The sequence below is a fragment of the Metopolophium dirhodum genome, chromosome 7, assembly GCF_019925205.1.
Source record: "Metopolophium dirhodum isolate CAU chromosome 7, ASM1992520v1, whole genome shotgun sequence".
In the NCBI taxonomy this organism is placed as follows: domain Eukaryota; kingdom Metazoa; phylum Arthropoda; class Insecta; order Hemiptera; family Aphididae; genus Metopolophium; species Metopolophium dirhodum.
Genome location: NC_083566.1, coordinates 7198989 through 7223641, shown reverse-complemented (window position 1 = coordinate 7223641; position 24653 = coordinate 7198989). Strand labels below are relative to the sequence as shown.

Genomic DNA, 24653 nt, shown 5'->3' with positions numbered 1-24653 from the left:
TTGAAATATCTTTTCGATTTTCGCCTCTGCCATATCGCAACTATCATAATAATATAATATCGATTGGTATACCATAAATCGATTTTTCAATGTCGAATCGTTGTAAAAATAAATAAACGATTCAAATTTTTCGTATTACTATTTCAATCTACAGTATTATTAATTGATTATTTTCCACTAGTCACAAACCCCAAATGTTGTATTACGTAAGTCATGACAGGAAGTTAAGCATAATATAAAACATATAAACCTAACCGTTTGGGTTAGTATTAGTGTTTCATTTTATTATTATGTTCCAATTTTTATGATATCCAAAGTACGTATATATATAATTTATTATATGATGTTTTACCATTTTAAAAGTCTATAAAAAAAAATGTAAAAGTAATAATTTTCACCATAATATTTTTACTATAAATAATTAAGATTCTGTTTTTGACAAAAGTATTAATTATCATCTTTGTTCAATACGCAAGGTTGTACGAACTATTTTAATTTTGTATTTAACATTTAGTTGAAATTCTTATCAGAAGATTTATTACATGTTGAGTTATAGTATCAATTTACTCTCAACCAATAAGAAATAATGTTTGTGAAAATTGTAAAAATAATTGATTTGTCCAAAGAGATTTTCCGAAGTCCTACCGTAATTGACAAAAATCCTTACATAATTAAAAACTCCGCTACTAGTATTTTGATATACTTAATGTTTATTAAAGTGTCTAAGTAATTGGTTGATTGACAATTGTAATATTCATCCAATTAAGCAACATATAGTGTATTGTATCTGAAACATATATCTAAGCTTTTTTGGTCGGTAATAAATCTAGGAATAAGAAAGTCCATTCTTGTCAGAAAATTAAAAACAACTAAAAAATTTTAAAGTTGTACAAATATATAAAAATAGTTAAATAGAATATTTAAATGTTAATATTATTCGATATGGAACTTTGCTTAGTTCGAAAAATAATAATATTAAAATTTAATACAAAGCAAACATTGTTGGAATGAGAATTACACCTTTATCATATAACTACTGTACTTATCTATACAGCATATAGGTATCATGTAAATTTCAGTTTTTTAATTTTTTTTAATAAATGGTATGTGCTATAACAATACATACTTTTGGTAAACACTAAGCCATTAATTAATTAAAATTAAAAAATAAAGTTTCAATTTTAGTTTTTTTTTTTTTTAATTAAATATAATTCAATTACTGATTACGATTATGAATTTTATATTCACGATTATAACCATTTACAACACATCGTTCAACAAATATAATGTAGGATAATTACGAAATCTAGAATTCATTTCATGAATCAAGTATAGGAATGTACAATTTTCATTTATTTATCGGATAACTAATTACTATTGATAATTGGCAAATAATGGAAAACATGATTGTAATAATATTATAATGTGCCGATATAAAACCCGTAATTTAAATTTTAAGCGTAGCTGCGCTCCTGTTTAACTTTATAATTTGACGTTTGTCACCGTATTATATTATGAATATATAATAGGTATAGAAATAGTAATAATAATAATACACTCACTGCATTGAAAAGTAGATGATTTCCTAAGGTTTCGATTTTCTTATAAGACTCATTAGACACTGTACTTATTTCTACATCAATCGCCATTCACCATTCACTAAATCACTGTATTATATTATTAATGAATATTCAATGTCGCATGAATTATTTTTGATATGAATGATGGTGGTTCGTATGAATCTGCATATTGTGTACAGCACGATCCATTAGAGGTAAGATATAAATGCCCAATTAAAGGCGTTCAACAACATAACTTACTATATTATGACTTTGAAAACAAAATATGTTTTATAATTTTATGGAATTAATTTTACAATTTTATCATTAAATTATTGTTAGCTGATGACTTGGATGTTGACAGTTCGCTGAAGTAATACCTGCATTTGCTGATGGGTTAATGAAGAGTTTCTTGAAGAGACTACGAATTTAATTAGCATACAAAGGTCAAAGAGTATTACATTAATTATAAAATAATGATATAATGTAATTTAAATTAAATAAATAACACTATCTTAATAAATATATATATTTTTTGTAGAAATACAGAAAAGTTCTAATGAGAGTGATTTCAAACCTGACATGTTTCGTGCCCATTAAATTCAAAATATCAGAAAAGATAAAACTTAAATATTGTTTTAGACATGTGAAGCTACCATAACTTTATAAATATTAGAGTAAAAAATACAATTTGATATTATTCTCTGATTACCATCAAATGGAATATTATTGCCCGAATAAACAACCAAAACGTATAATTTATATAATTATATATTTATTAAAGTGAATTGTGTTAGGTACCTATTCAGAGTTGTTTTTGAAAGTCGCAAAAGTTATTTTATAATATAATACAACATAGGTATATCTTTAATATTACAGAGTATATCTAATTATATTTCTATCGGGAATTTGTTTGAAATATCGGAAAATGTGTATTATACATGTCTTACGCAGTGTTAAAAAATTAATATTTGCTTGTTTCTACCAGAAATCGATGTATCAGTAAATTTAATATACACAATAATTATAATGAATAATCAACAAAGTAAAATTCCTTACGGTAATTCATGATTCTGGATAATATTATAATATATATTACATTATTTTATAATAGTACATTATAAGGTATTACAGATATTGTAGTTACATTGTTAAAGTATAATACGATCAATATTCAGTTCATGATTGATATTCAGTGTAGGTACCTAAATATTATGTAGATAGTTACGTATAATTCACACTTTATAACATGCTATGCTAATACAATCGATTTAAATCATTAAACGCTGGTCCAATATTTTGCCACAATATTAGTAGGTGACTGTAAAGTTTCTACGATATTATATTATAACATTTTATTTATATAACTTTTACAAATAATTGTGTTCAAGCCGTAAAGGTTAATCTAATATAATACCAATCTATGTCACTATTATAATATTATTTGTATTTCAATAGTATAATATTATTTGTATTTCAATAGTATAGGGGGTAAAATGAATATTCTGGACACTAGATATAAATATTATAACATAATGTAATATATTTATTTTAATTCACACCAGTAAGTTATCATCGTACATGAACAAATTTATAATACATATTGTGTAGATACAGGGTGATTCATCGAGCATGCTACCCCCGCTTTCCTTCAATAATAACACTTTTCAAATGTCAATTTTTGAAACTTTTAAATATATACTTAAGGACCATATTTTAAAGTACTTAGACTTTTGGATTTTCTTGTGGCGATACCTATTTTTTTTTAAACGACAATCATCCCATTTTCCCGTAAGTTGTTATCAGATGACTTTTTTCGACAAATTGAAATTCTAACGAGTACTTAGTTGTTGAGTTTTTAATTTAGTATACTAAGGATAATAGGTCCATGATAATGATTTGGAAGATATTATGTGGGCTTTACATAACTCGAGTTAATAATAATATTAATCAAACGACATTTTATTATTTGTAAAAATATTCAAGTATATTAGATCAAAAATGACATCAGTTTTATATTTTTTTAAAACCTTTTTTAAGGACTATTATCCTTAGCATATAAAATAATAACTCAGACACTACTCATTCAAATTTTGATATAGATGCATCAATATTTAAAAAAAAAAGCCATCGGCTGCTGAATAATTAAAAAACCAACGTGTTCCTTCTCATTTGAAAGAAGATGTTTGTATAGCCACATCATACTCCCTAAATTAAATAAAGATTTTAATAATTGAAAACATTATGGTCCCAGTAACAATGTCAATGTTCACAATTTGATTAAATCCATTATTAAAGAAAAACGGGGGTGTGCACGTTCACTCAGCATATTTATTATTAATAATAATATACAAAAAGGAAAAAAAACCTTCCACCAGTGTTAAACACATTATTATTCGTTTCTATTATTTACAGAATTGTTGTACAGTATTATATACTTTTGTTATTACATATTACGTAAAACCGTGTTGCTGCATCGTAATAATAATAAATAATGGTATTATAAATTATAATACGTATAGCCGGGCATAGGAGTATTCACTCTTGCAAATAATTACAAGAACAAACACGGTGACGTAATATTATTATAATATATTATAATATAATATAAGTAAACCCAATATTATTATTATTATTATTATTACTATTGTTGTTGTTGTTGTTGTTGTTGTTGTTGTTGTTATCATTATTATTATTGTCGTATTCATGGTCGTGGGACGTATACAAAGCTAGTCCTGCTCGGCCATCATCAATTTGGGCTATTGTCATTGTATTGTAACCACAATATTCAAGTTGTACCGCGTTATCGGTATATAGGTACCCATTGGTACATATAGAATCAAACCATGACACTTTTTTTTACAGACACAGTTCTTCGAGGTCCGAACGGCTGCCGCACTTGATCAACGTGATCTTGCCCGATTTGCACACGAACATTTCCAACTCGTCCCTTCTAGGTGGCGGGCTGTCCACGCACGCGCCGTTCGCCGTCGTCCTGTTCGTGCCCCTCGTCGAATATCCTCTTTTCCACTCGGACAACGTGGTGGACCGCACCGAGGGTGACCTCCCGTTATTCGCGTTTGATTTTCCGCGAAAACGGCCGCGCCGGAAGTGCCGCAATTTGATGCGGAACTCGCGTTTGAATTTCTCCTGAAACGTCAACATTACGTGCAGACACTCTGTCTAATTCGCCACTTGGTCTATAATTTGGCCAGCCGAACAAACGGTTTTAACAATAATAGAATATAGCTCCTCCTATCGATTATTCCACAACAATATTATAATATTATAATATTATATATACTAGGTAGGTACTGTACTCCTTAACGATATATGAATATACAGCGGACATTGATAGTAAACCGCATTTCGACTTCACAATAAATACATTAAACCGAATGTACTCAAAAATATTATTTTGTCGCAAATATCAATTCGTATAAACACACTCCAGCAGGTGTCAAATGATAAGTCGAATGATATTTTATATAATATATTTAATATAATATCATTCGACTTATCATTTGACACCTGCCGGAGTGTGTTTATACGAATTGATCCTTGCGTAAATATGCATATACAATATTAATACAAAATAATATTTTTGATTACATTCGGTTTAATGTATTTATTGTGAAGTCGAAATGCGGTTCACTATCAATGTCCGCTGTATATTCATATATTATTCTCACTGGTAGCAGAATGTCTGACGACGAAAGTTTGTCAGGACACCCTATAGTTAATTGGTATCGAATTCAGACATGTCCATCTGGTTTATAATTTCTAGTGAAGAAATGTCTGTTATAACTTATAAGTATTAATGTTTCGTCGATAAAGAAAAATAATTTTAATCGAAAATTAAAGTTTCAGAAAGTGAAATATAATATATGTTGTGAAATCGCTAAAAATAAATAAACAGCACGGAGTGTTTTAAACCTATAACTATAAAATTAAACACCTAAAATTATGAAGAGTCTTACATAAACGTTAAAACGTCTACAATATTTGTCTTCAAGGGAAATTAACGTAAAATAATATATTACATTTTTTTTAGTATTGATTCATACAAATTACAATGAACGACCGAACGGGTTCTATCAAATATTTTTGTAAAGTAAAGCGTCTACTAAAAATTAATAATATTATTTAGAGGAAAAGAGCCCTCGGCAACATAGGCCATTGGGTTTAGGTACATAATAATATTATGTTATACAATTTAATATTGATATTTAGTTTATGAACCAACTCAAATTTTACGATTATTTTTTGTTAAGTTATTCAAATGAATAATATAAATTTCAAGGGTGAATACATAAACGATTAAATAAGAGTTTATTCTTTTTAAAATAATTTAATTAAAGATTAAATACATTTGAGAAAAACGATAAAAATATGAAATATTGTCATAATTTAAATAGTTTAATATCCTCTCGATTAGAGAAATCCATATTTATGGAGCTAAACCAATATTACAACGTAATATTTCATGTCCTAATACGTTTATAATAATATTTTTCATTATTTTCACTGAAATGTGTTTAAACCATCCAATAATAATTAATGGTACTTACGTTGTATATTCCATAGATAAATGGGTTGTAACAGCTGTTGCTCATTGCCAACCAGTCACAACAGAAGAACACAATGTTTATGTAACGGAACCTAAAATAATGTAAATTTAAAAATTACTTGCATATCCAGATATTAAGTACTGATAGAGTAATATTGATTTACTGATTTATTGATGGGAATATATCTTGAAGTACGTTATACGTTTGTAATGGTAACCAACATAAAACGAACAATCCAACAACAATAACTAACATCTTTATGACCTGAAAAAAAATCACCAAGTAGATAGACCCATAATTAATTTTGAACTTTTATAAACCTAGCTTATTATTTTACATGACATAACATTGTGTTCAAATAAAAACAATTATACCTATAAATATATTGATTGGTTATTATACTTTTTATTTACGTTGAATAATTAAAACTAAGATAATAATTATCGAGAAAAAACAATTTCCTAATTTCATTGTTTGAATATTTACATGTTTTGATTCCATCATTTTCTTTTATTATAGGTACCTACCTAATATTAACTTGTCACACAGAAGTAGCGTTAATTATAGTGTAGTTGATAATTTATATACTCGTGATAATATTATCTTAATGCATAAGCCACCTATAAACTACATACGTATTCACAAGTATTACTTATGAAACCTACATTATTTTGGCACACAAAATAATGTAAAATAATTAAAATGTACAGAACAGCTTTTACTTTTATGAACAATTTAGAGCTACAAATGAGATTAGTTGTCGCATTAAGTTGTCAAAAATGAAAATATAATCAATAGTTTGAAAACTATTGGGAATTTTAAATTTTGACATCTTGAATGAACCAATTAGATTCAATTTCCCGTCGAACAAGATATTGTTGAAAAAAATCGAAGCAGTTAGTTTGCCCCAAACGGTGATGACAGACACAAAAAAAAATAACACACATCATTGTAAAATCAATACATTCATCGCTCCGCTCAGGCCTCAAAACCTAAAATAAGTAGTTCAAATAACATAAATATAATAAATTATAGTATAGATACCTACTTGTAATAAAAGAAAATACTATCGTTTATTATTAATACTAGAATTAATTAGTATTGGTATTTATTAAGAGGGCGCACTATAGTGAACAAAATATGGCATAAAAACATGTTTTCGTAATTCAAGTATATGATACTATTATAGTACGGCTTATTGAAGCGGTTTACAGTAAATACATACCTATTATACAGATTGTAGAAGAGAATTTTTTTAACAATCGTAAAAAGCTCAATTTTCGATATTTTTTATAACTAGTTTAATAATTACTTTAAAAAAATACTTTGAATTTACCATGCGATATTGGTCGACTGGAATACGATATTTTATATTTTAGATTCTGAGCGGAGTGATATATGTATTGATTTTTCAATGATGTGAGTCATCATTTTGGGGTCGTAAAAACGCTTCGAATTTCCACTACAGAATATTTTTTTGGTATGAAAAAGAATCTAGTTGGTAATTTGTAGAGTCAAAAGTAAACAATTCCTAAAAGTTTTAGATAACGTCTGAGAAAACACAATAAAAATTAAGAAAAACCTGAGATATTTACGTTAAGTCAAATTTTGACGAATTTTGGTTTTTATTATAACTCCAAAAAAAAAATACCGTAGTCACGTGAAATTTTAATTTTATGTTTTTATTAGCATTAACTATACACCGTTCAATTTTAAAAATATATATTTATTCTTTTTGAGCAGTTTATTTAGGCATCAAAAAATTTCGATTTTGAATTTTTTTTGAAATTACTGTCGATAAAAAAATGTTTACCCCGTCAAAAAGCTTGAAAATTAAATATAAGATTCCTCATAAGTAATTAGTTGAAATTTGTTGAAAAAACAACTTGCGTAAATTTACAATATTGTACTTTTGTGAGTGCCTGAAGTAAAAATAATTAAGTAAAAACAATTATTGCGATACAACTCGTCAAAATCGCGAACATCTGAGTTAGAAATTCATAAACAATTTTTATTTATATCTATGATTTTAAAATCAACACAAGTTTCCCATAAAATTGCCTACTATTAAAAAAAATAAATATTTACCTCTAAGTTAAATTAATGTTTTTGTTTGTTATTGCATGAAGTTAAAATTTTTTTTTAGTTTATTTGCTATATATACGTCAATAAATATTTTTCTATTCATATCAAAGATTTTAAAATTTAAAATAAAATTCATCATACGTTATAGTAATATTAGTTAAAAAATATAAAAAAATACATTGGAGATGATAGACAGAATAAAACAACACACATTATTATAATATTATTACATTTTCGGAACGCTTAGAAACTAAAAGGGGAAAAGTAGGTATCAGCTTTGCTGTACAGTAGGTGTCGAGTAAGCCTCGTTATTGAGTAAGTCACTCGTCACTGTATATGACGTGTTCAATCATTGAAATCGACGTTTAAATATATCAATCCTTACGAGCAACGATTCTGAGGTCTGTCCACCAATATTAATTATTACAGTATATTTTATGATAGGTAGGTAGGTATTTATTATTTATGTACAATTGCTATTATATAGTAATTTATTTTATTATCAGTAATACTATATTATAATTTTATTACCGCGGAACGGTGTAAATAGGTTTATGGTATATAAATAGCAGTAGCATAAAATTAATTTAAATGTTTTGATAATGTCATTATGGCATCGTGTATAGAAAATATTATAATACAGCTATAATATAAAAGTGTTTCAAATCCTCACGGAAAATATTTTTAAATTCTAATGTTTAGGTAGGTACAATAACAAATTAAATTCCTTATTCTTCGTTTACAATATCTAATTTCGTCCAAATTTGAACTTATTAAAATATCTATAAAAATTGAGGCTTTATATTTTTTGGTGAGAAAACCCTTTCTTTTATTTATGAGAAAATTTGTTTTAAATTTTCAAAATTTTTTATAAAACAGTATATTTTTTCTATTGAATTCTTTTGAGTTAGGTACATCAACATTTTTGCATAAAAGTTACCACTTTTTTTTGTTTTTCTTGACGCTTTCTAAAACAACTTGGAATTTTCAATTTCGACCTCCCAAAAGTACCAACTATATTCTTGATTTCTATAAGAAAAAAAGGTGATGTCAAAAACCGGAATATTTTTACTATCCAAAATGTTTCCGATAGACAGGAAAAAAACACACATTATTGTAAAATCAATAAATTCTTTCGCTCCACTCGGAATCTAAAAAACATCTCTTAACATTGACAGCGTCGAGTGGTTAAGCTATTTTCATGAGTATTTGAACACAGTTTGTTTGTTATTATGGTTATGAATTAAATAAACGATTTACTATAATATATATATCAGTAAAAGCAATCCAACTAATTAATGAAATGCCAAATCACTCTTTCAACATACTAACAGATTCTCCGAGTACATTAGCAGTCATACAAAACCGCCAAACAAACAATGATATAATCAACCTCCTCAACACCATTTACAAACATATGGTCACTAACATGGATACCCAGCTACATCGGAATAGATTGGTACGAACGAGCAGACATAGCAGCGAAACAAACAACGACTGACCATCGAAAAAGTTCTACTCTTTTCCAAAGATAATCTCAAAAGAGAAGCTAAAAATACCATAACTGACGCATGGCGTAACGCAGTGGTGCGCAATCTGGAGGTCGCGAAATTTTATAAGAAGGTCACCAATAATTAGTATATATTATGCACTTACATAATGTTGGTAGGAAGGTGCAAATAATTTTGGGGGTCGTGGATCAAAAAAGGTTGTGCACCACAGGCGTAAGGAATGGCGCTTACCGGGGGATAACAAATTAAGAGAAATAAAACATACCAAGGGTAGATAGATCAACCCAGTAAATTTAACGAAAAAACAGTATATAATACTGACACACCTAAGGATAAGACATACCTGGCATACCTATAAACATATCATGGATAAAACAGAGCCCAAACCATGCTCTACTTGCGGTTCTGAAATCTCCATAAAACACCTATTACTAGAATGTTGTCAATTTAATGAAGAAAGATCCAAATTTAACATTCCAAATAACCTCTCCAAATGCCTCAACAATGAACCTCTAAACATCTATAACGTACTGAAATGTATCAAAGACACCAATTCATACAAAACCATGTAATCAGAACAAAATCAAAATGTACATACCTATTCATTTTTAATTTATTCTATGTTATAATTTTTAACTGTATAAAAATAAAAAACCAACGTAACACACTAGTTACGGCCAATGACCAATGCAGTCGTGGCCTTTTATTTATATTTAAAAACATATTTGTATCTTTTTTTTCGATATTGTACCATTACATAGGAACTGAACTGTTAAAAGAATGCGGGCGGGACGTGCGCTGTCTTATCAACCTTTCTAGAGTTGGGCAATCAGATAATATTTCATTATTTACATTTTATTTTTGTCAGTGGTTCGACGACAGTCACCCTGGGATGACCGTGGCCATCTCTTCGCGAGCCAGCTTGAAACCGCCGCTCTAGCTTCATGTTCATAATCAGAAACCATCCCTTTCGCAATATAAATGTATCTATCCGAGATTATGTATTATGAAAATCAAAATATAATATGTTTTATAAATAATATAGTATATTAATGTACATGTATATAGTATTGGTACATTTGGGAGGTAAAAAATCATCTGACAACTCAGAATTATTTTCACATTCAATTATTTATCATTGAAATTAAAATTAACACACCATGTCGGTGACTTACTCAATGACGAGTTAATCAGTCGACAACTACTGTACATCAGAGCTTTTACAACTTTCCCCTTTTTATATAATGAATGTATAAAATCTTATATACAACGATCAGCTCACCAATTATTCATCATGAAAATGTGTAAGAATGGAAAATATACATTTTTTGAAATATTTAAAGAATGTAAGCTTGCTGAAATACCGATTCTGTTTCAATTCTACACTGAAGTATGCAGTTATTGACTGTATAGATTCGGATTTTTAAACTTTGTATATTTATAGTATTTGATAAAGTATGTTAAATATGCAGTAAATTGTTACCATCGTGACTTTTAACAAACTATTTGGCTCAAAAAATCAATTTACAATTTAAAAGAATGTCGATTACGATGGAACTGTTGTAACTTGTAAGAATGATTATGTGATTTGTGATTTCAAAAAATGTAGGACCTTTTATACCAATAAAATTATGTTTTATTATTTAAAAGTTGGTTAATTTTTTTTTTTAAACTTCTACAATAATCAAAAAATATGATTTGTACTCAATAAACTATAAATGGCTACTTTATACAATTTTTTCAATTATAAATAGAGCTACCTACTTGAAATCGTTTAATCCAATGTTTGTTTTAGTAACCAATGTTTTGTAATAAGAGTAAAATATATTTTAATATTGCACTATTTTAATCCATGTTTTTATAGATTATTTTTGCAATAAAAAATATAATATTTGATTTTATAATTTATACATAAAATAAACAAATAAGTTAAAATCACCACTTAGTTTAGTATTCTTAACGAGAAATGGACATGTATGTCATGTACATTGTACACTCACATAATAGTACTCGTTATTATAAATATATTTTACGCCCCTATAATAGGTAGGTACCTAATATGTTTCTATTTTTCATGCGAATGCAGTTTGAACTAAAACAAGTATTTTTAATTTTATAGTCATTTGTCATTAGTCATAATAATAAACCAAACTCAGCTTACTAATTTTCTTCAAATACAATTATTAATTTCAATGTATTATAATAATAAAACTAAAACATTAATCAGTGATTTGTTGTTACGGCGTAAGTGAAGCACGGATTTTGTGTTAGGTCTATATATATATCTACATATTTGAATAACAATATGATTGAAACGAGAGAGTTATTAGTCCTAAAGGTGCATTTTTGTTGAATATTTAACTATTGACCTTACCAAAAACTTTTAATAATTATTGAAAGAATTTCTAATTATTAGTACTTATTTAGCTGATTGAAATGTTGACACACTGCAGCGATACCTACAGGTTAGTTATTTTCGAATTCTCTAGTATGGTTTTCAAGAAAACAACGGAGCCATCAATAACGTTGAATACATTTTAACAAATGAGTTTTCAATTTTCTTTTGACCATTTTTTTGGGATAAAATTTACCCCATTATTTTTATAATTTATTTATTGCTCTAAAATTGTTATGATTACTTTCCCTGTTGCAACGAGCGCTGTGTAGAAGAATAATCACTGTTATATATTGCTTATGTCTGGTTATTAATTATTATAACATAGAACAATATATTATTTTAACAACTTTATTAAATTAACAAACATTATTGAAAGCACGAGTCATGTGCCTATTTGACAGAGTAGAGTTCTTAGTTACACTTAGCGAGACTTAGTTACAGGAAACTTATAATATGTATTAAAACATAATCTAAAATAATAATAATGATAATAATAACGTTAATAATTGTTATCATTACAATCATGTTTATGGAAGAAACACGTCACAAGCAGGGGCTTCGATTCAGTTTTGAGAGGGGGGGGGAAATAAGTTTTGACCAGCCCATAATAAGACTGAAAAAAAAACACTCTCTAACAATTACATTTACATTACATTACATTACATTACATTACAATTACATTTTTATGTCGATACAAATAGCTTTCTTATATCATTGTATACTTGCATAGGCATAAACAATCCATGATTTTAAGAAACAACAACGACTAAATAATAAATATATATGTAGAGACTAGATGAATACCTAAATATATTACATATATTAGCTACTATAATATGAAGACTGATTTTGAAGGGAATTTTATCCCAATTTATGTCCTATTTACGCCACATATTTATGGAGAATATAAATGCCATGAATCATGTTTGCGGGCTTATGCTAGCACGGCACCGGCCCGCCAATGTCTACTCTGTTTTGATATTATCTTATAATACAGCGTTTCCCAAACTATTCCTTCGCTGAACCCCATAGAATATAGAAAAAATTATTGCGAACCCCGTAATACAAATAACTTAACCTTACAATAATAAATAATAATAATTCACGGACCCCCTTCGGCATACATGTGGACCCACGGATCACAGTTTTGGAAACACTGTTATAATATATTGAACATACAAACAATTTTTATCCATTATTAATTCGTTAATTATATTTTAATTACCTTACATGAATGAAAAATAAATTACATGACTGTACCTACTATACCTATGTTTTATTTAATCTAATCAACAAAAATGACAAACGTATTGGTAAGACACGGTAAACCGGTAGGTCACTTTTAGGTACTATTAATTCAACTTGGAAATTTAGTCGTTATGGTTAAATTTTATTTAGCAATGATATGAATCATGTTTGCGGGCTTGTGGCCCATAACTAGCCCATACTCGGCCTGACAGTGGGCCACAAATGACAAGGGGTGGGCGACTACATACCCCCTCTCATTGACACCACTGGTTACTAGTTTATTGGTCGTTACCAATTGGACTTGAAATATGTCTTAGACAGACTTCTAAGTATAACATGAACAGCCAAGAAATTTTGAATATTGGTCGTAATACCACTTATTATAGTCTTGGTTATAATTTGTTGGTTGGTCGTAACACACTATCACCGCTCAAAAATCTTAGAAACATTTACATTGTACAATTATTGTTATACGAGTGTAACAAATAAAATAATACTATACTAGCTAGCTGGTACCTTATATATCTTAATCATCATCTAACCATTGTTATTCATATTTGTTATGTTGAAAACAAACGATTGATGGGCACGCAACAATTTATATTTTGTAATTATATTTATATTATAAAATATATTTAAGATTATGTTAGATAAAAAAAAAAAAGCAAACCATAAATAAGAAATGAAATGAAAATAAATATTTTATAACCTATTTAAAATTTGAGGATTTAATATTACGTACTACCTACTATAATATGAGATTTGTCAACGAATTCATTGCCATGAAATTGTTATATGAGTAAGTTATATACGTATAAACATATTCGATAGAAATCTTAATTGGAAATAATTAATAACAAATTTCTTATAAATATTATATAATATATTACTACGTTTTTTAACTGTAATATAGCATATAATTTAAGAGTTTTAGACTTCCTATTTTAACTGTCAATTATCAAATGATATTGAATTTGATTCAAAATAATGCTTTCGGTTTATTGTGTAGTTCCGTTGCCAAATTTTCCTTCTATGTTAATAATAATAATAATAATAATAATAATAATAAAACTAGTAATAATAATGGTATTTATTGTCTAAAATCTAATATGAGGTAAACGAAAGAAAATCCGTTTTGATGAACATATTTGTGTATTTTTTTATTAGTGCATTTTAATGAATAGTATAGATACGTTTTGTTTTCAACGGATTTTTAATATTTGTACACATTCTTGAACGTACTTAATATATTTTCATAGAAGTATACAACCCTAAGACCTCCTAGAAAAGGTATACGACTTATACTTTTATGTTGATGACAGTTATTGTTGTTTGATTTTCTGCTATACCCAACCTAATTGAATATAAAGCTAATAGCTATTATTTCCCCGTAATTTGCACCCAATCTAGGGTAGTACATGATTATTTAAAGTTATTTAATTGTGCATAAAGGGTCTAAATTAAGTTTAAATTTTAAATAAAGTTATTGATGAACATTAACTACCTACTTGAAAGTCCGAACAACCGCGATTCAAAAACTAAATGGTATCTATACGACAACAATTTGTATGATAGCTACACTCTATTCTTACTCCATACACGACACTATACGAAATAATAACCATTGTTCGGTATCCCTTTTTCATCTTTCGAGTCGTGTTATTCATTAGTCGTTGTCAATAAAATACAGCTATTATCATATAATATAATGTAATATAATAAGTTAATGGTACGATAGAAATAAAAAAAAACTATAGAACACTGTGAAATAAATGAAAAATTTAGGGACGAGGGAGGTAGTGCAGATTTTATAGCCAACGACATACAACGACGAAGAGGTTTGTTAAATTCTCAATTAAAATCGCATTTAATGTTTAGGTGGTTATTGAGAAAATCTATATTTACTGCATGCTTAGGAGTTAAGACCCAAATTGTGTATAGAATTGAAGAAAAATCATAATTTGGACTAGGGATTTTTAATACATACTTATAGCAAACATTAAAAACTTAAGTTGAATATGTTAAATTTTACAAGAGCTGGAAGAAGTATAATGGCCAATGGGAGATACCTTAATATAAAAGGATCACGCCCGATTGGTCTTAGAAGTGCGCATGTGAGGCTTTTTAGGGAGGCAGACTACTTAAAATCACTCGTGACTCGTTTAATGTAACCAAGCGTTTTAAGTATACTTTGCAGCAAGCAATTTCAATTATTAACAGGTTGGCAGTTAGAATAACACCAAGTCCACAAACAGATTTGACTATGATGGATGTGATGGCGTTAGGTTTAACTGTGAATGAATTACATGAAATTGAAAGGACTCCAACTTTGGATAATTGTGATAAAGTGGCATTAAAAATGTGCGCCTTAAGAGTTTGATATCTTTAAACTGCCGCAAGAACAACTCTTTTTGGATTTTGTATTAATTTGGCCTTGGCCGAGCAAAAAACCAGTTGTCAATAAAAATAAATAAATAACTTAATAACTAAATCAAGTGTATTGTCATGTGAGACGTTTTACTTGTTCAATAATCCATCAAGGAACTTTAACACTATACAATAATAACATTATCATAGTGCTCAACTTGATGTGGAGTCTTCTCATAAAACCTAAAATAATATTATCATACTGTCATATACCACTGACAGTAATTTACAAATATTTTATAAGTCATGGTCAGTATTTTAATAATAGCATTCTATTGAATTTAGCAAAGTAAGTTATTATTGTAGTACAGGCCAATGAAGCAAATGTGCTGAGACCACACAATTATTATATTTTGACCATTGTAGTTTTGATTTTGATTCGTGACAAATACGTGGGAGTCACGCTCTTGTTGTCGTAGAGTTCGGCAAGAGTGTGTGCGACGGTACGCGGACAAGTAGCAATCGTAACACGGACGAGTGAATTATTTTATGTTTGTTTTAAATCGATAATAAAACACGTGTTTCCGACCAAAAATCGTGTTAAATTGTATTAATTAACAGTGCTGACCCAATTGATTTCGTAGAGAGTCATTAGGTTAGCGAGTATGAGCAGGGAAGGCGATAGCACCTTTAGTGCGTGTCACCCTCGATATAAATGGTACGATAATATTGTTCGCTAACCAGTTATAATGTAGTCGGTTACTTATTTTTTTTTACTTGAACAATGTTTATAGATTAAACAATAAAATATACGTTTTATATAATATAACAATAGGTTCTATCTATAATGTATTCAAAAACTCAATAGACGAATGCATAAATAAGTACAGAATAATTTATTTCGACAATATTCGTTTGAATAAATTTTGATTTCGTTCTTATTAATATTTGAAAAAACTATCTGCTTCACAAGCTATCGTTAGTAAAAAAGAATATTTTTTCGAAACAAAAGTTTGTATCAATACCTAATTGAAAATATGGTGGTAAAGTATACGTCATACTTATAATTTTTAAAAATCAGAATATCATTATAATGGTAATAAATAAATAATTTAACTGTAAAATATGGTGTTTGACGATGCATGTATCGAAATATTACACATTCACCCAACAAGTAGAATTAGGTACCTACCTCATACTTTATACAAATATACATAGTTTGATTTGTTTTGCGTTAGCTGAATGTTATCATTTATTACTTTTAAACAAAATATATTGGTTTAATACTTCCATGTATCTAGTACTGTATGCATTGTAAACAGCTCGTGTACTAAAAGTAAATCGAACCCTGTAAATAATGAGATTTTAAATTTTACATGATACGATATAAATTATTTTCTTGAGGCGTAAAAAATGATTTATTGTCAAAAGTGTACACAACTTATCTTTGCTAAAATGTTATTAACGTTTTGTAGCGGTAGTTACAAATTTATATTAAAACCATATAATATATATACCCAAAACAGCTATAGGTGCTTCAAGAGCGTTCGTTCACCGTCTATAGCAGTATTAAAATGTACGACATCAAAGGGCTATCATTTTAAACGAGTATGTAATCGCAGTAATAGCACACTCCAGTTGCGTTGAATTAAATTTAAATTGGTGCGGAGAAACCTAAAGTATAGTCTCAATCATTACCGTGTCACATCCACATATAGAGGTGTGGTTAGCTATCAAACTATATACGTACATGTACAAAAACGCACTACTTAGGTTATAATTGTTGTAAATATAATAAATCGTGACTTAACCACTTCCCATTCTTCCTGAATATCTACTGTCGAGCAATACTTCACCCTATCACTATAATAGTTATATTATATCATATTGTTGTGAAGGATATGTATCGAACACTAAGTAATTGAATCTTTTATTTAGAAAAAGGTGTTCAGTCATAATTTTTCAGAAAGTTATTTAATTTTTTATAAAAATATTTTCTTCCGTGGCTAGAGATTAAAAGTTTAGTAGGTACCTATCGTATAGACGGATCGCAAACTTTTGAAAGTAGTCAAACTCGTATGATAGTTTGTGGTACGTGTATAATATTATTATGTCGATTCAATCATTTAGTTTATACATTTTATGAATAGACTGCTAAGTGCTGGGATGGTTTTTTTAAATTCTGAGCGGAACGATGAATGCATTTTATTTTTAATTTCCCGAAGGTTATATTTTTTTTACTCTTTGACTCGTTTTATTAATAATCACGTTACGTGCATAATATAGAAAATATTGGAAAATATATTATAAATGAGACTCTGTCGTAGTGGCATATTTGTCGACGTCCTCATCGATCCACTTACAAGTGCATCGAGGTTAAATTGATACGATGGCACAGTGTTTGCGCGTCACTCTCATTCAAATCCAACACCGTTCGTAATTTTTTCATTTGATTCTCTATAATATGCATTTCCTACTCCACCAAATTTAGAATCATCTCTCTCGTGCTGAAAGTGGCGGGCTTTGTCGACATGTGTTGTTACATTAACTTATAAGCTGTAGCTAAATAAAAATAATGTATCTGACTTTCTTCGATTCAGATAATAGGATATAATTAAACGACACAAACATGTCAAGAAATTATTGTAGTTAAATTAATGCGTCTAGCGTCTATAATAATATGATTATTACAATATTAGACCCATATACTTCTTGTATTATGCAGGTGTTTTTAAAATAGTTAATTCCTATGAATTACAATTTAAATAGTTATATTTTATTATATTAACTAAGATGAGACAAATACTTTTTCACTATTCTAAATCAAAGTAGTTTTGTTCACTGATATTTGAAACAGCATAAAGTTTATACATCGTGTATCATAATTAATTAATAAAACAATAAAGTTGACTTTACTAACGATTTCTGAATGTTTTTATCATTTAGTTCTAGCTCAAATATAACGATTTAGTTTTAAAAAAATATTATTTTAAATAAACTATTTTTTTAAGGTTTAAGAAAATGTAGAAAACTACTACATAACTTATCTTTTTTATGTATATTGTTGTAATTTATAAACTAAATTAAATTGTTAGCAGAAATTATAATTAGATTAACCTACGAAAATTGTAATGCTTTACTAAACAATCAATAAGACTTCAATTATTTAGTCTAAGCACGTAATATTTGTGAATGGAAATATGCCGAAGGCCATTTCTTTATAACCAAAATATACAAATAAACACAATTTCTCATCTAGCTACCACTCGGCACCTTCATATCAAAAACATGAGAGAAATCAAAAAATATTTATTCAGTTTACTCCAAGCGGATTGCGAGGAGTCGAATATATTATACCATTAATATAAACAAAAATGACAGGAACTCAATATTGTAAGGATCACTCTAAATATATTATATTTATATCGTTTGCCTGTTACCACTTATTTAAATCTTCCAAAATACCTAGTACTATAAACATTATCCCCAATACTCAGAAACAATCTAATTTACCACAATTCTGTCTACTATAGTTTAAACTAAAATTTAAAAAGGTTTATCCAATTTTGATATTGGATTTTTTATATCTAAGTCTCGTAAGATAGGTACTCCGTATTCGTTTATACTGGAGAAATTAAACCTGACCCGGCTGAAGTAGGTCGGATGGTTGCATGATTCATTAACATAATATTATCAACCCATGATATAAATACTTTTCCTCTTCTGCTTTTTCGCGCGAAGTTGCGCAAAAAGAACAAAGGCAATTTTAATCTATCTTTATTTTCCGGTTGGTACCGTAATTAAAATTGAAAAACCAAAGCCCACAGGAACACAACTCTTAATGTGGCCGTTATCCGTAAGTACTGTGTAATATATCGTGGATCGCATATAACCTGGAACCAATGCAATTAATAAACATAATAAACTACCATCAATGATTTCTAAAAATGTTGCTCTATTATTTATAATAATCCAACTTTCGGGTTTTTTCGTTGTATAAGATAAACATTGTCTTATATTTAATTATACTTATTTTCCTTCATTCGGTTACCTGATACATTAGGTTTGTATATTATAAACATTTATATTTTTTTACTACATCTAAGATTTATAGTTAAAAGAATGCTTTGATCTTCAATTCTGAGGGTGGCTTCTGATAGAAAATTAAATATGGTATTTTTCAGAGGTCAAAATTGAAAATTCCATGTTATTTTCAAAATAATCGAGATGAGCTAAAATAAAATAAAGTTTTTGACAAAATCGATTTAATACTTTTTCGACTTAAATGAAAAACGAATAACTGTTGTTACGTATCCAATGATTTATCGATTATCATTGAATTCATATTGAACACGTCCACGATCCATTACAGTGACGTACTCAATGCGAAGTACACTCGACTCCTACAATATCTAATTGTACTGCACAGCGGTTGCCTATTTCCCTCCAACTTTTTGAAGTTAAGACACAATTAACTAACTAAAACGAAAATATATCATCAAAACGTTAATGAATAAATGTTTTGCATTACGTTTGTTAGAGGAAAGTATAAATATATGCATACAATTTTTTTGTCATGTAAGTTATTATAGATATTCGAGAAGTTTGCAGACTGTGAAACTTTTCCTCAGACGCGTATAACAGTGATTTCGATTGTACTCGATAACTTTTGAAGACCGGACTCGGCGTAATTTCCGGTGATCGATAAACTGTGACATTATCAGCTATATCGGCTGGTGTTTGTAGAATTACAGCTGCTGATAACACACGGGTGGTATAATAATATTATTATCATTATTGACTAGACGGAGTCAATCGACGGGACCAGATAATATTATCATGGTGATATTCTATATATTTAGTTACATTATAATATTCAATAACGATATTATTATTTTGTTATTAATGCGTCGGGCACGTACTTTTTTCTTGTTCCTCATCAGATTCGCATCTCTGCTGTCCTGCGCGTTTCCCGGGGCGTGTGAGCCCCACAGCCGTAACGCCATTCGCATGTACACAACCGTAATGATGACGACAGGTACCAGGTACTGGACGAACAGAAGTGTGAGCCTGTAGAACAGCATGGTGCGCTCTGGAAGCCGGACGTTGTAGCAGAACGGTTTCACCAACTTCCGGCCGTCTGCAAGATATTACGATACAATAATAATACGTAAATGTATTTTTGTGTGTATGGAGGGCACGCACACAAGGCGATTCTTTTAAAAGTAAACACTGATTTACTTGAAAAGTGTAGTTACGTCTTTTTTCGGGAAATAATTCCAATTATTATTCGGTACATGGGTTAACCCACCGAATGTCGAGCCACTAAAATAACACGGCGAGTATTTCGATCTAATCGAAACTTTAGAAACTACCTGAATCAACCCAATTAACTAGGGGCTCGTTTGATATTTTTGTGCATTGAAATTATCAGAAAAATAATAATCTACCACAGAATATGAAATTTAAAATATATGCTCCAACTTGAAAAAGTTAAAAAGTTTAGTATAATTTGAATATTTTTAAAAATTTTTTGTTTGACTTTAAATTCATAGGCGCAATTTGGGAGGGGGGGCTTATATTATTAATATGTTACTCAGAATATTCTATGTTTCTATGGACAAACCCCAATCCACTATTGCCACTGTTATAATTTTATCATTGATAATGATAGTTCTATTTATACTAGTGACCAATGTTTCCAAATTGCTATTTGCTTGTAATTATCGTCTACATAAGTGCACACTGCCACCCTGCATTAGTGCATTCATTAACAGTTTTCAATATTTGAAAAGTATAAATATAACATAAATACGACCAATTGTGAAGCTAATGGAGAAATATCTGCCACTACCAGTAAATAAAAACCCATAAAATCTCTAAACTAAAATTGAAGTTTGCACTGTGAAAAAGACTTGACCAATCAAATTGATGTAAATGAAGTATACATATTTATATACATATTTTTGGTAAAACTGAAAGGAGAATGGTATTAGAGTGAAGTGTAAAATTAAATTAAATTTAAAAAATAAATGTTTATATATATTAATTATTGTGCTAATTGATTAGTTCTTAATTAAATAATATTATACTTTCCAAAGCATTATAGTCAATACTAAATATGTTAGGTAATTGTTGAATGGGTATTGTACGATTTCAGCCTCTGACTATCTATAACCATATGATAATGTGACAAAAAAAGAATAGAGGGACTTCAGCACCCCCAGTTTTTTCATTAAAATTGCGCACCTGTTTAAATTACGTATAAAAAATATTTCAAAGACTGTTTATACTTTTCGTAGAATCATTCATTATCTTTTTCCTTTAAAATAATCAGCATGTATGTCTGTATACGAGACTGGAAAAGGATCATATATATTATAATTTATAACCATTGTCGTACTGAAATTTTTCGATTTTCTGTGAAACAGCACGGCTCGATATTAACTTCAAATATTTATGTTTCCATGCTTCAGTCGACTTCTGAAAACGCCATAATCTATACAATGTAATTCTTTCTCTTCATTAAATATTAACTATTAACATTTATTAACGGATTATCGTGATTTTAAATTTCGTTGTGTTTAGAACGTTAAATAGATTTTGTTAAAACTATTTGTTTTATTATGATATTATGTACCGATAAAAAAATTATTTTCTCCAAATTTCTAATGCGTATTATACTGCTCATCTAGGAACTGCGAGCTCATTAACAATCTCTTTTTTACTACAATTATCTGAAATCATAAACTTCAAAATTATAGTCGGCCGTGTCTACGCCGACTAAAATAATTGTACTCCAATATTGATCGCACATTTGATATTTTTGTATAATATTATGTGTGTTTATTATTTAGTTTAAAGTAATCACGAGGTTACAAATATAACATAATATAACCCATCATAACTTATAATATGATGAGATCATCGATCGTGCGCGCATGCCCCCGACTAGTCTATATAAATATACGCCAACGGGCGTGTTGGTTTAATTATACTTCGTATTGAAAAAAAAATGTTGGACCACGAAATGTACGAAACAATGTAAATTGTAAATTGTGTTCAATGCGTGCGTGCCACATTCTGTGGACAGTAAATGATCATTAGCCTTACGGAGGTATGTGCGACATCTGCATATTATAGACTACATACGTCATTCATTCCACAAAATATGTCCTTAAAATTGTATTACGCGTCGTTTATTCAACCATGTTTTTGCTCTTCGTGCCTCGATGGCTTTAATGTTATTGTATTTTGTAATAGCTGACAATATTAAGTGGATATTCTACAACATTTTTACATTGTTTCGATGTGAATTGTTTTTATAATATAAAAATAATAAAATGTTTATTAAATTTAAAAAACATTTTTCGAACATAAAAGTTAATATTATAATATTTAGGAAAACGCATCTAAATTATTCCACTTGACCCGAATCCCCGAAGTCATTATTTTACTAGAATTATTTTTAAAAATCAGTATTTCAGTATAAAAATAATAAAAATAAATAGGTAACACGTATTTTTAATAACGACTGCAAAAATCATTTCAGTATATACATTATACAAGTATAATATATATAACAATTATAAGTATTTATGATATTTGATTCCGATTACAAAGAAAAACATTTATCAAAAAATAACAATATTATTACTTATTAATATTAATTTATAAATATTAAAATTATAGGACAAAATTATTTATCAAGTGTTTGAATAAAAATTACGCAAAATTAAGGGTTTGAAATATTATGATTTATTGACGATGATAAATATTATGCAGTTCTAATAATCAATATATTAAGTCTGTTAATAAGACAATGGTAGTTGTAGTGGCAGGGGCGGTAAAAGCCTGTTAACGTCCAAATATAGAATTCCCTACATTCAGGAAAATTCAGAGGAACAACCAGAATTTTTACTATAAAACTAACATAATTCCAACTGTAATTACACCAATAATATATTATCAAGGAGCACCTATCGATTTATAGTATTCCATAAAACTATAAATTATTATACAATTCAGAAGCTACAGTTAAAGATAATAAATATTTTAGACGTGCTGTCCCTTAAAGGGCTTCGTGCCCCCGTAGTTCAAGGGCCTACTATGCTACAGGGCAGTAGGTCAGTGGGCTAGTACGCCCCGTGTAGTGCTACTATTGTTTTCAATTTTTTAGAACCTTATAGTAAACATATTATTATAGTTATTTTTTTAATTTATTATTAATTCATCATTGTGTAACACATGTAAAGTTGAAAACTTAAGGAAATTCACTAAGTGAAAAACGTAAAAAGTACAGAATTGTCAATGTTTTAATGATGTGTGTGCTTGTAATTTTAATTATAACAATATAGTTTTTTGGTAAATTAAATAATTGTATTTGACATGTTCACCAGATGATTATAATAATTGTTTTATTCTCTTGATTATATGCATGACGGTGTGTGTATGTGGGCGTCTTAAAAACTACACATTTGCTTTCTGTACAAAATAATGTATTATTTTCGTAGGTAACTGTTTTCATAATATTTAGTATTTAGTTTTCATATATTTGTCCCTTATTGAAATATTTAATTCAATAACATACTTCCTAATCTAAATTAAAATATTATTAGTTTACAATATTAATAATAATATGTTGAATAAAATAACTAACAATACTATTTCCACGGTTTATGTTTTTTGTGTTTGTAAAAATCAAGTCCGGTGGTTTTTAATCTAACACAATATAATATGAATACAATTGATTATTGACATGGTATCTACTTAGTACGGTTAAATAATGAGATAATAATGTGTACTTTGACTATTGTAGTTGTTATAGTCGTAGTGTACATTGTACTACATAAAGCGGAGGCATTCGTGATGCAGGGTGTTTAGAAACTGTTTGAAGAAGGAGTACGGTTTTAAA

General features: G+C 28.5%; 1 protein-coding gene across 5 annotated transcripts in view; it reads right to left on the bottom strand.

Annotated features, from left to right (window-relative positions):
* Window positions 1-1736: 1736 nt before the first annotated feature.
* Window positions 1737-24653, bottom strand: part of LOC132949519 (prolactin-releasing peptide receptor-like) — an 82692-nt gene continuing 59775 nt past the window's right edge. For all 5 annotated transcript variants that reach the window (XM_061020453.1, XM_061020454.1, XM_061020456.1 and 2 more), the window contains 4 exons: window positions 20662-20879; window positions 6294-6394; window positions 6131-6221; window positions 1737-4709 (listed from right to left, as the gene is read on the bottom strand). In XM_061020453.1, coding sequence (XP_060876436.1) covers window positions 4419-4709; window positions 6131-6221; window positions 6294-6394; window positions 20662-20879 — 701 coding nt within the window. In that variant the 3' untranslated portion in view covers window positions 1737-4418. The remainder of the gene's footprint in view (window positions 4710-6130; window positions 6222-6293; window positions 6395-20661; window positions 20880-24653) is intronic.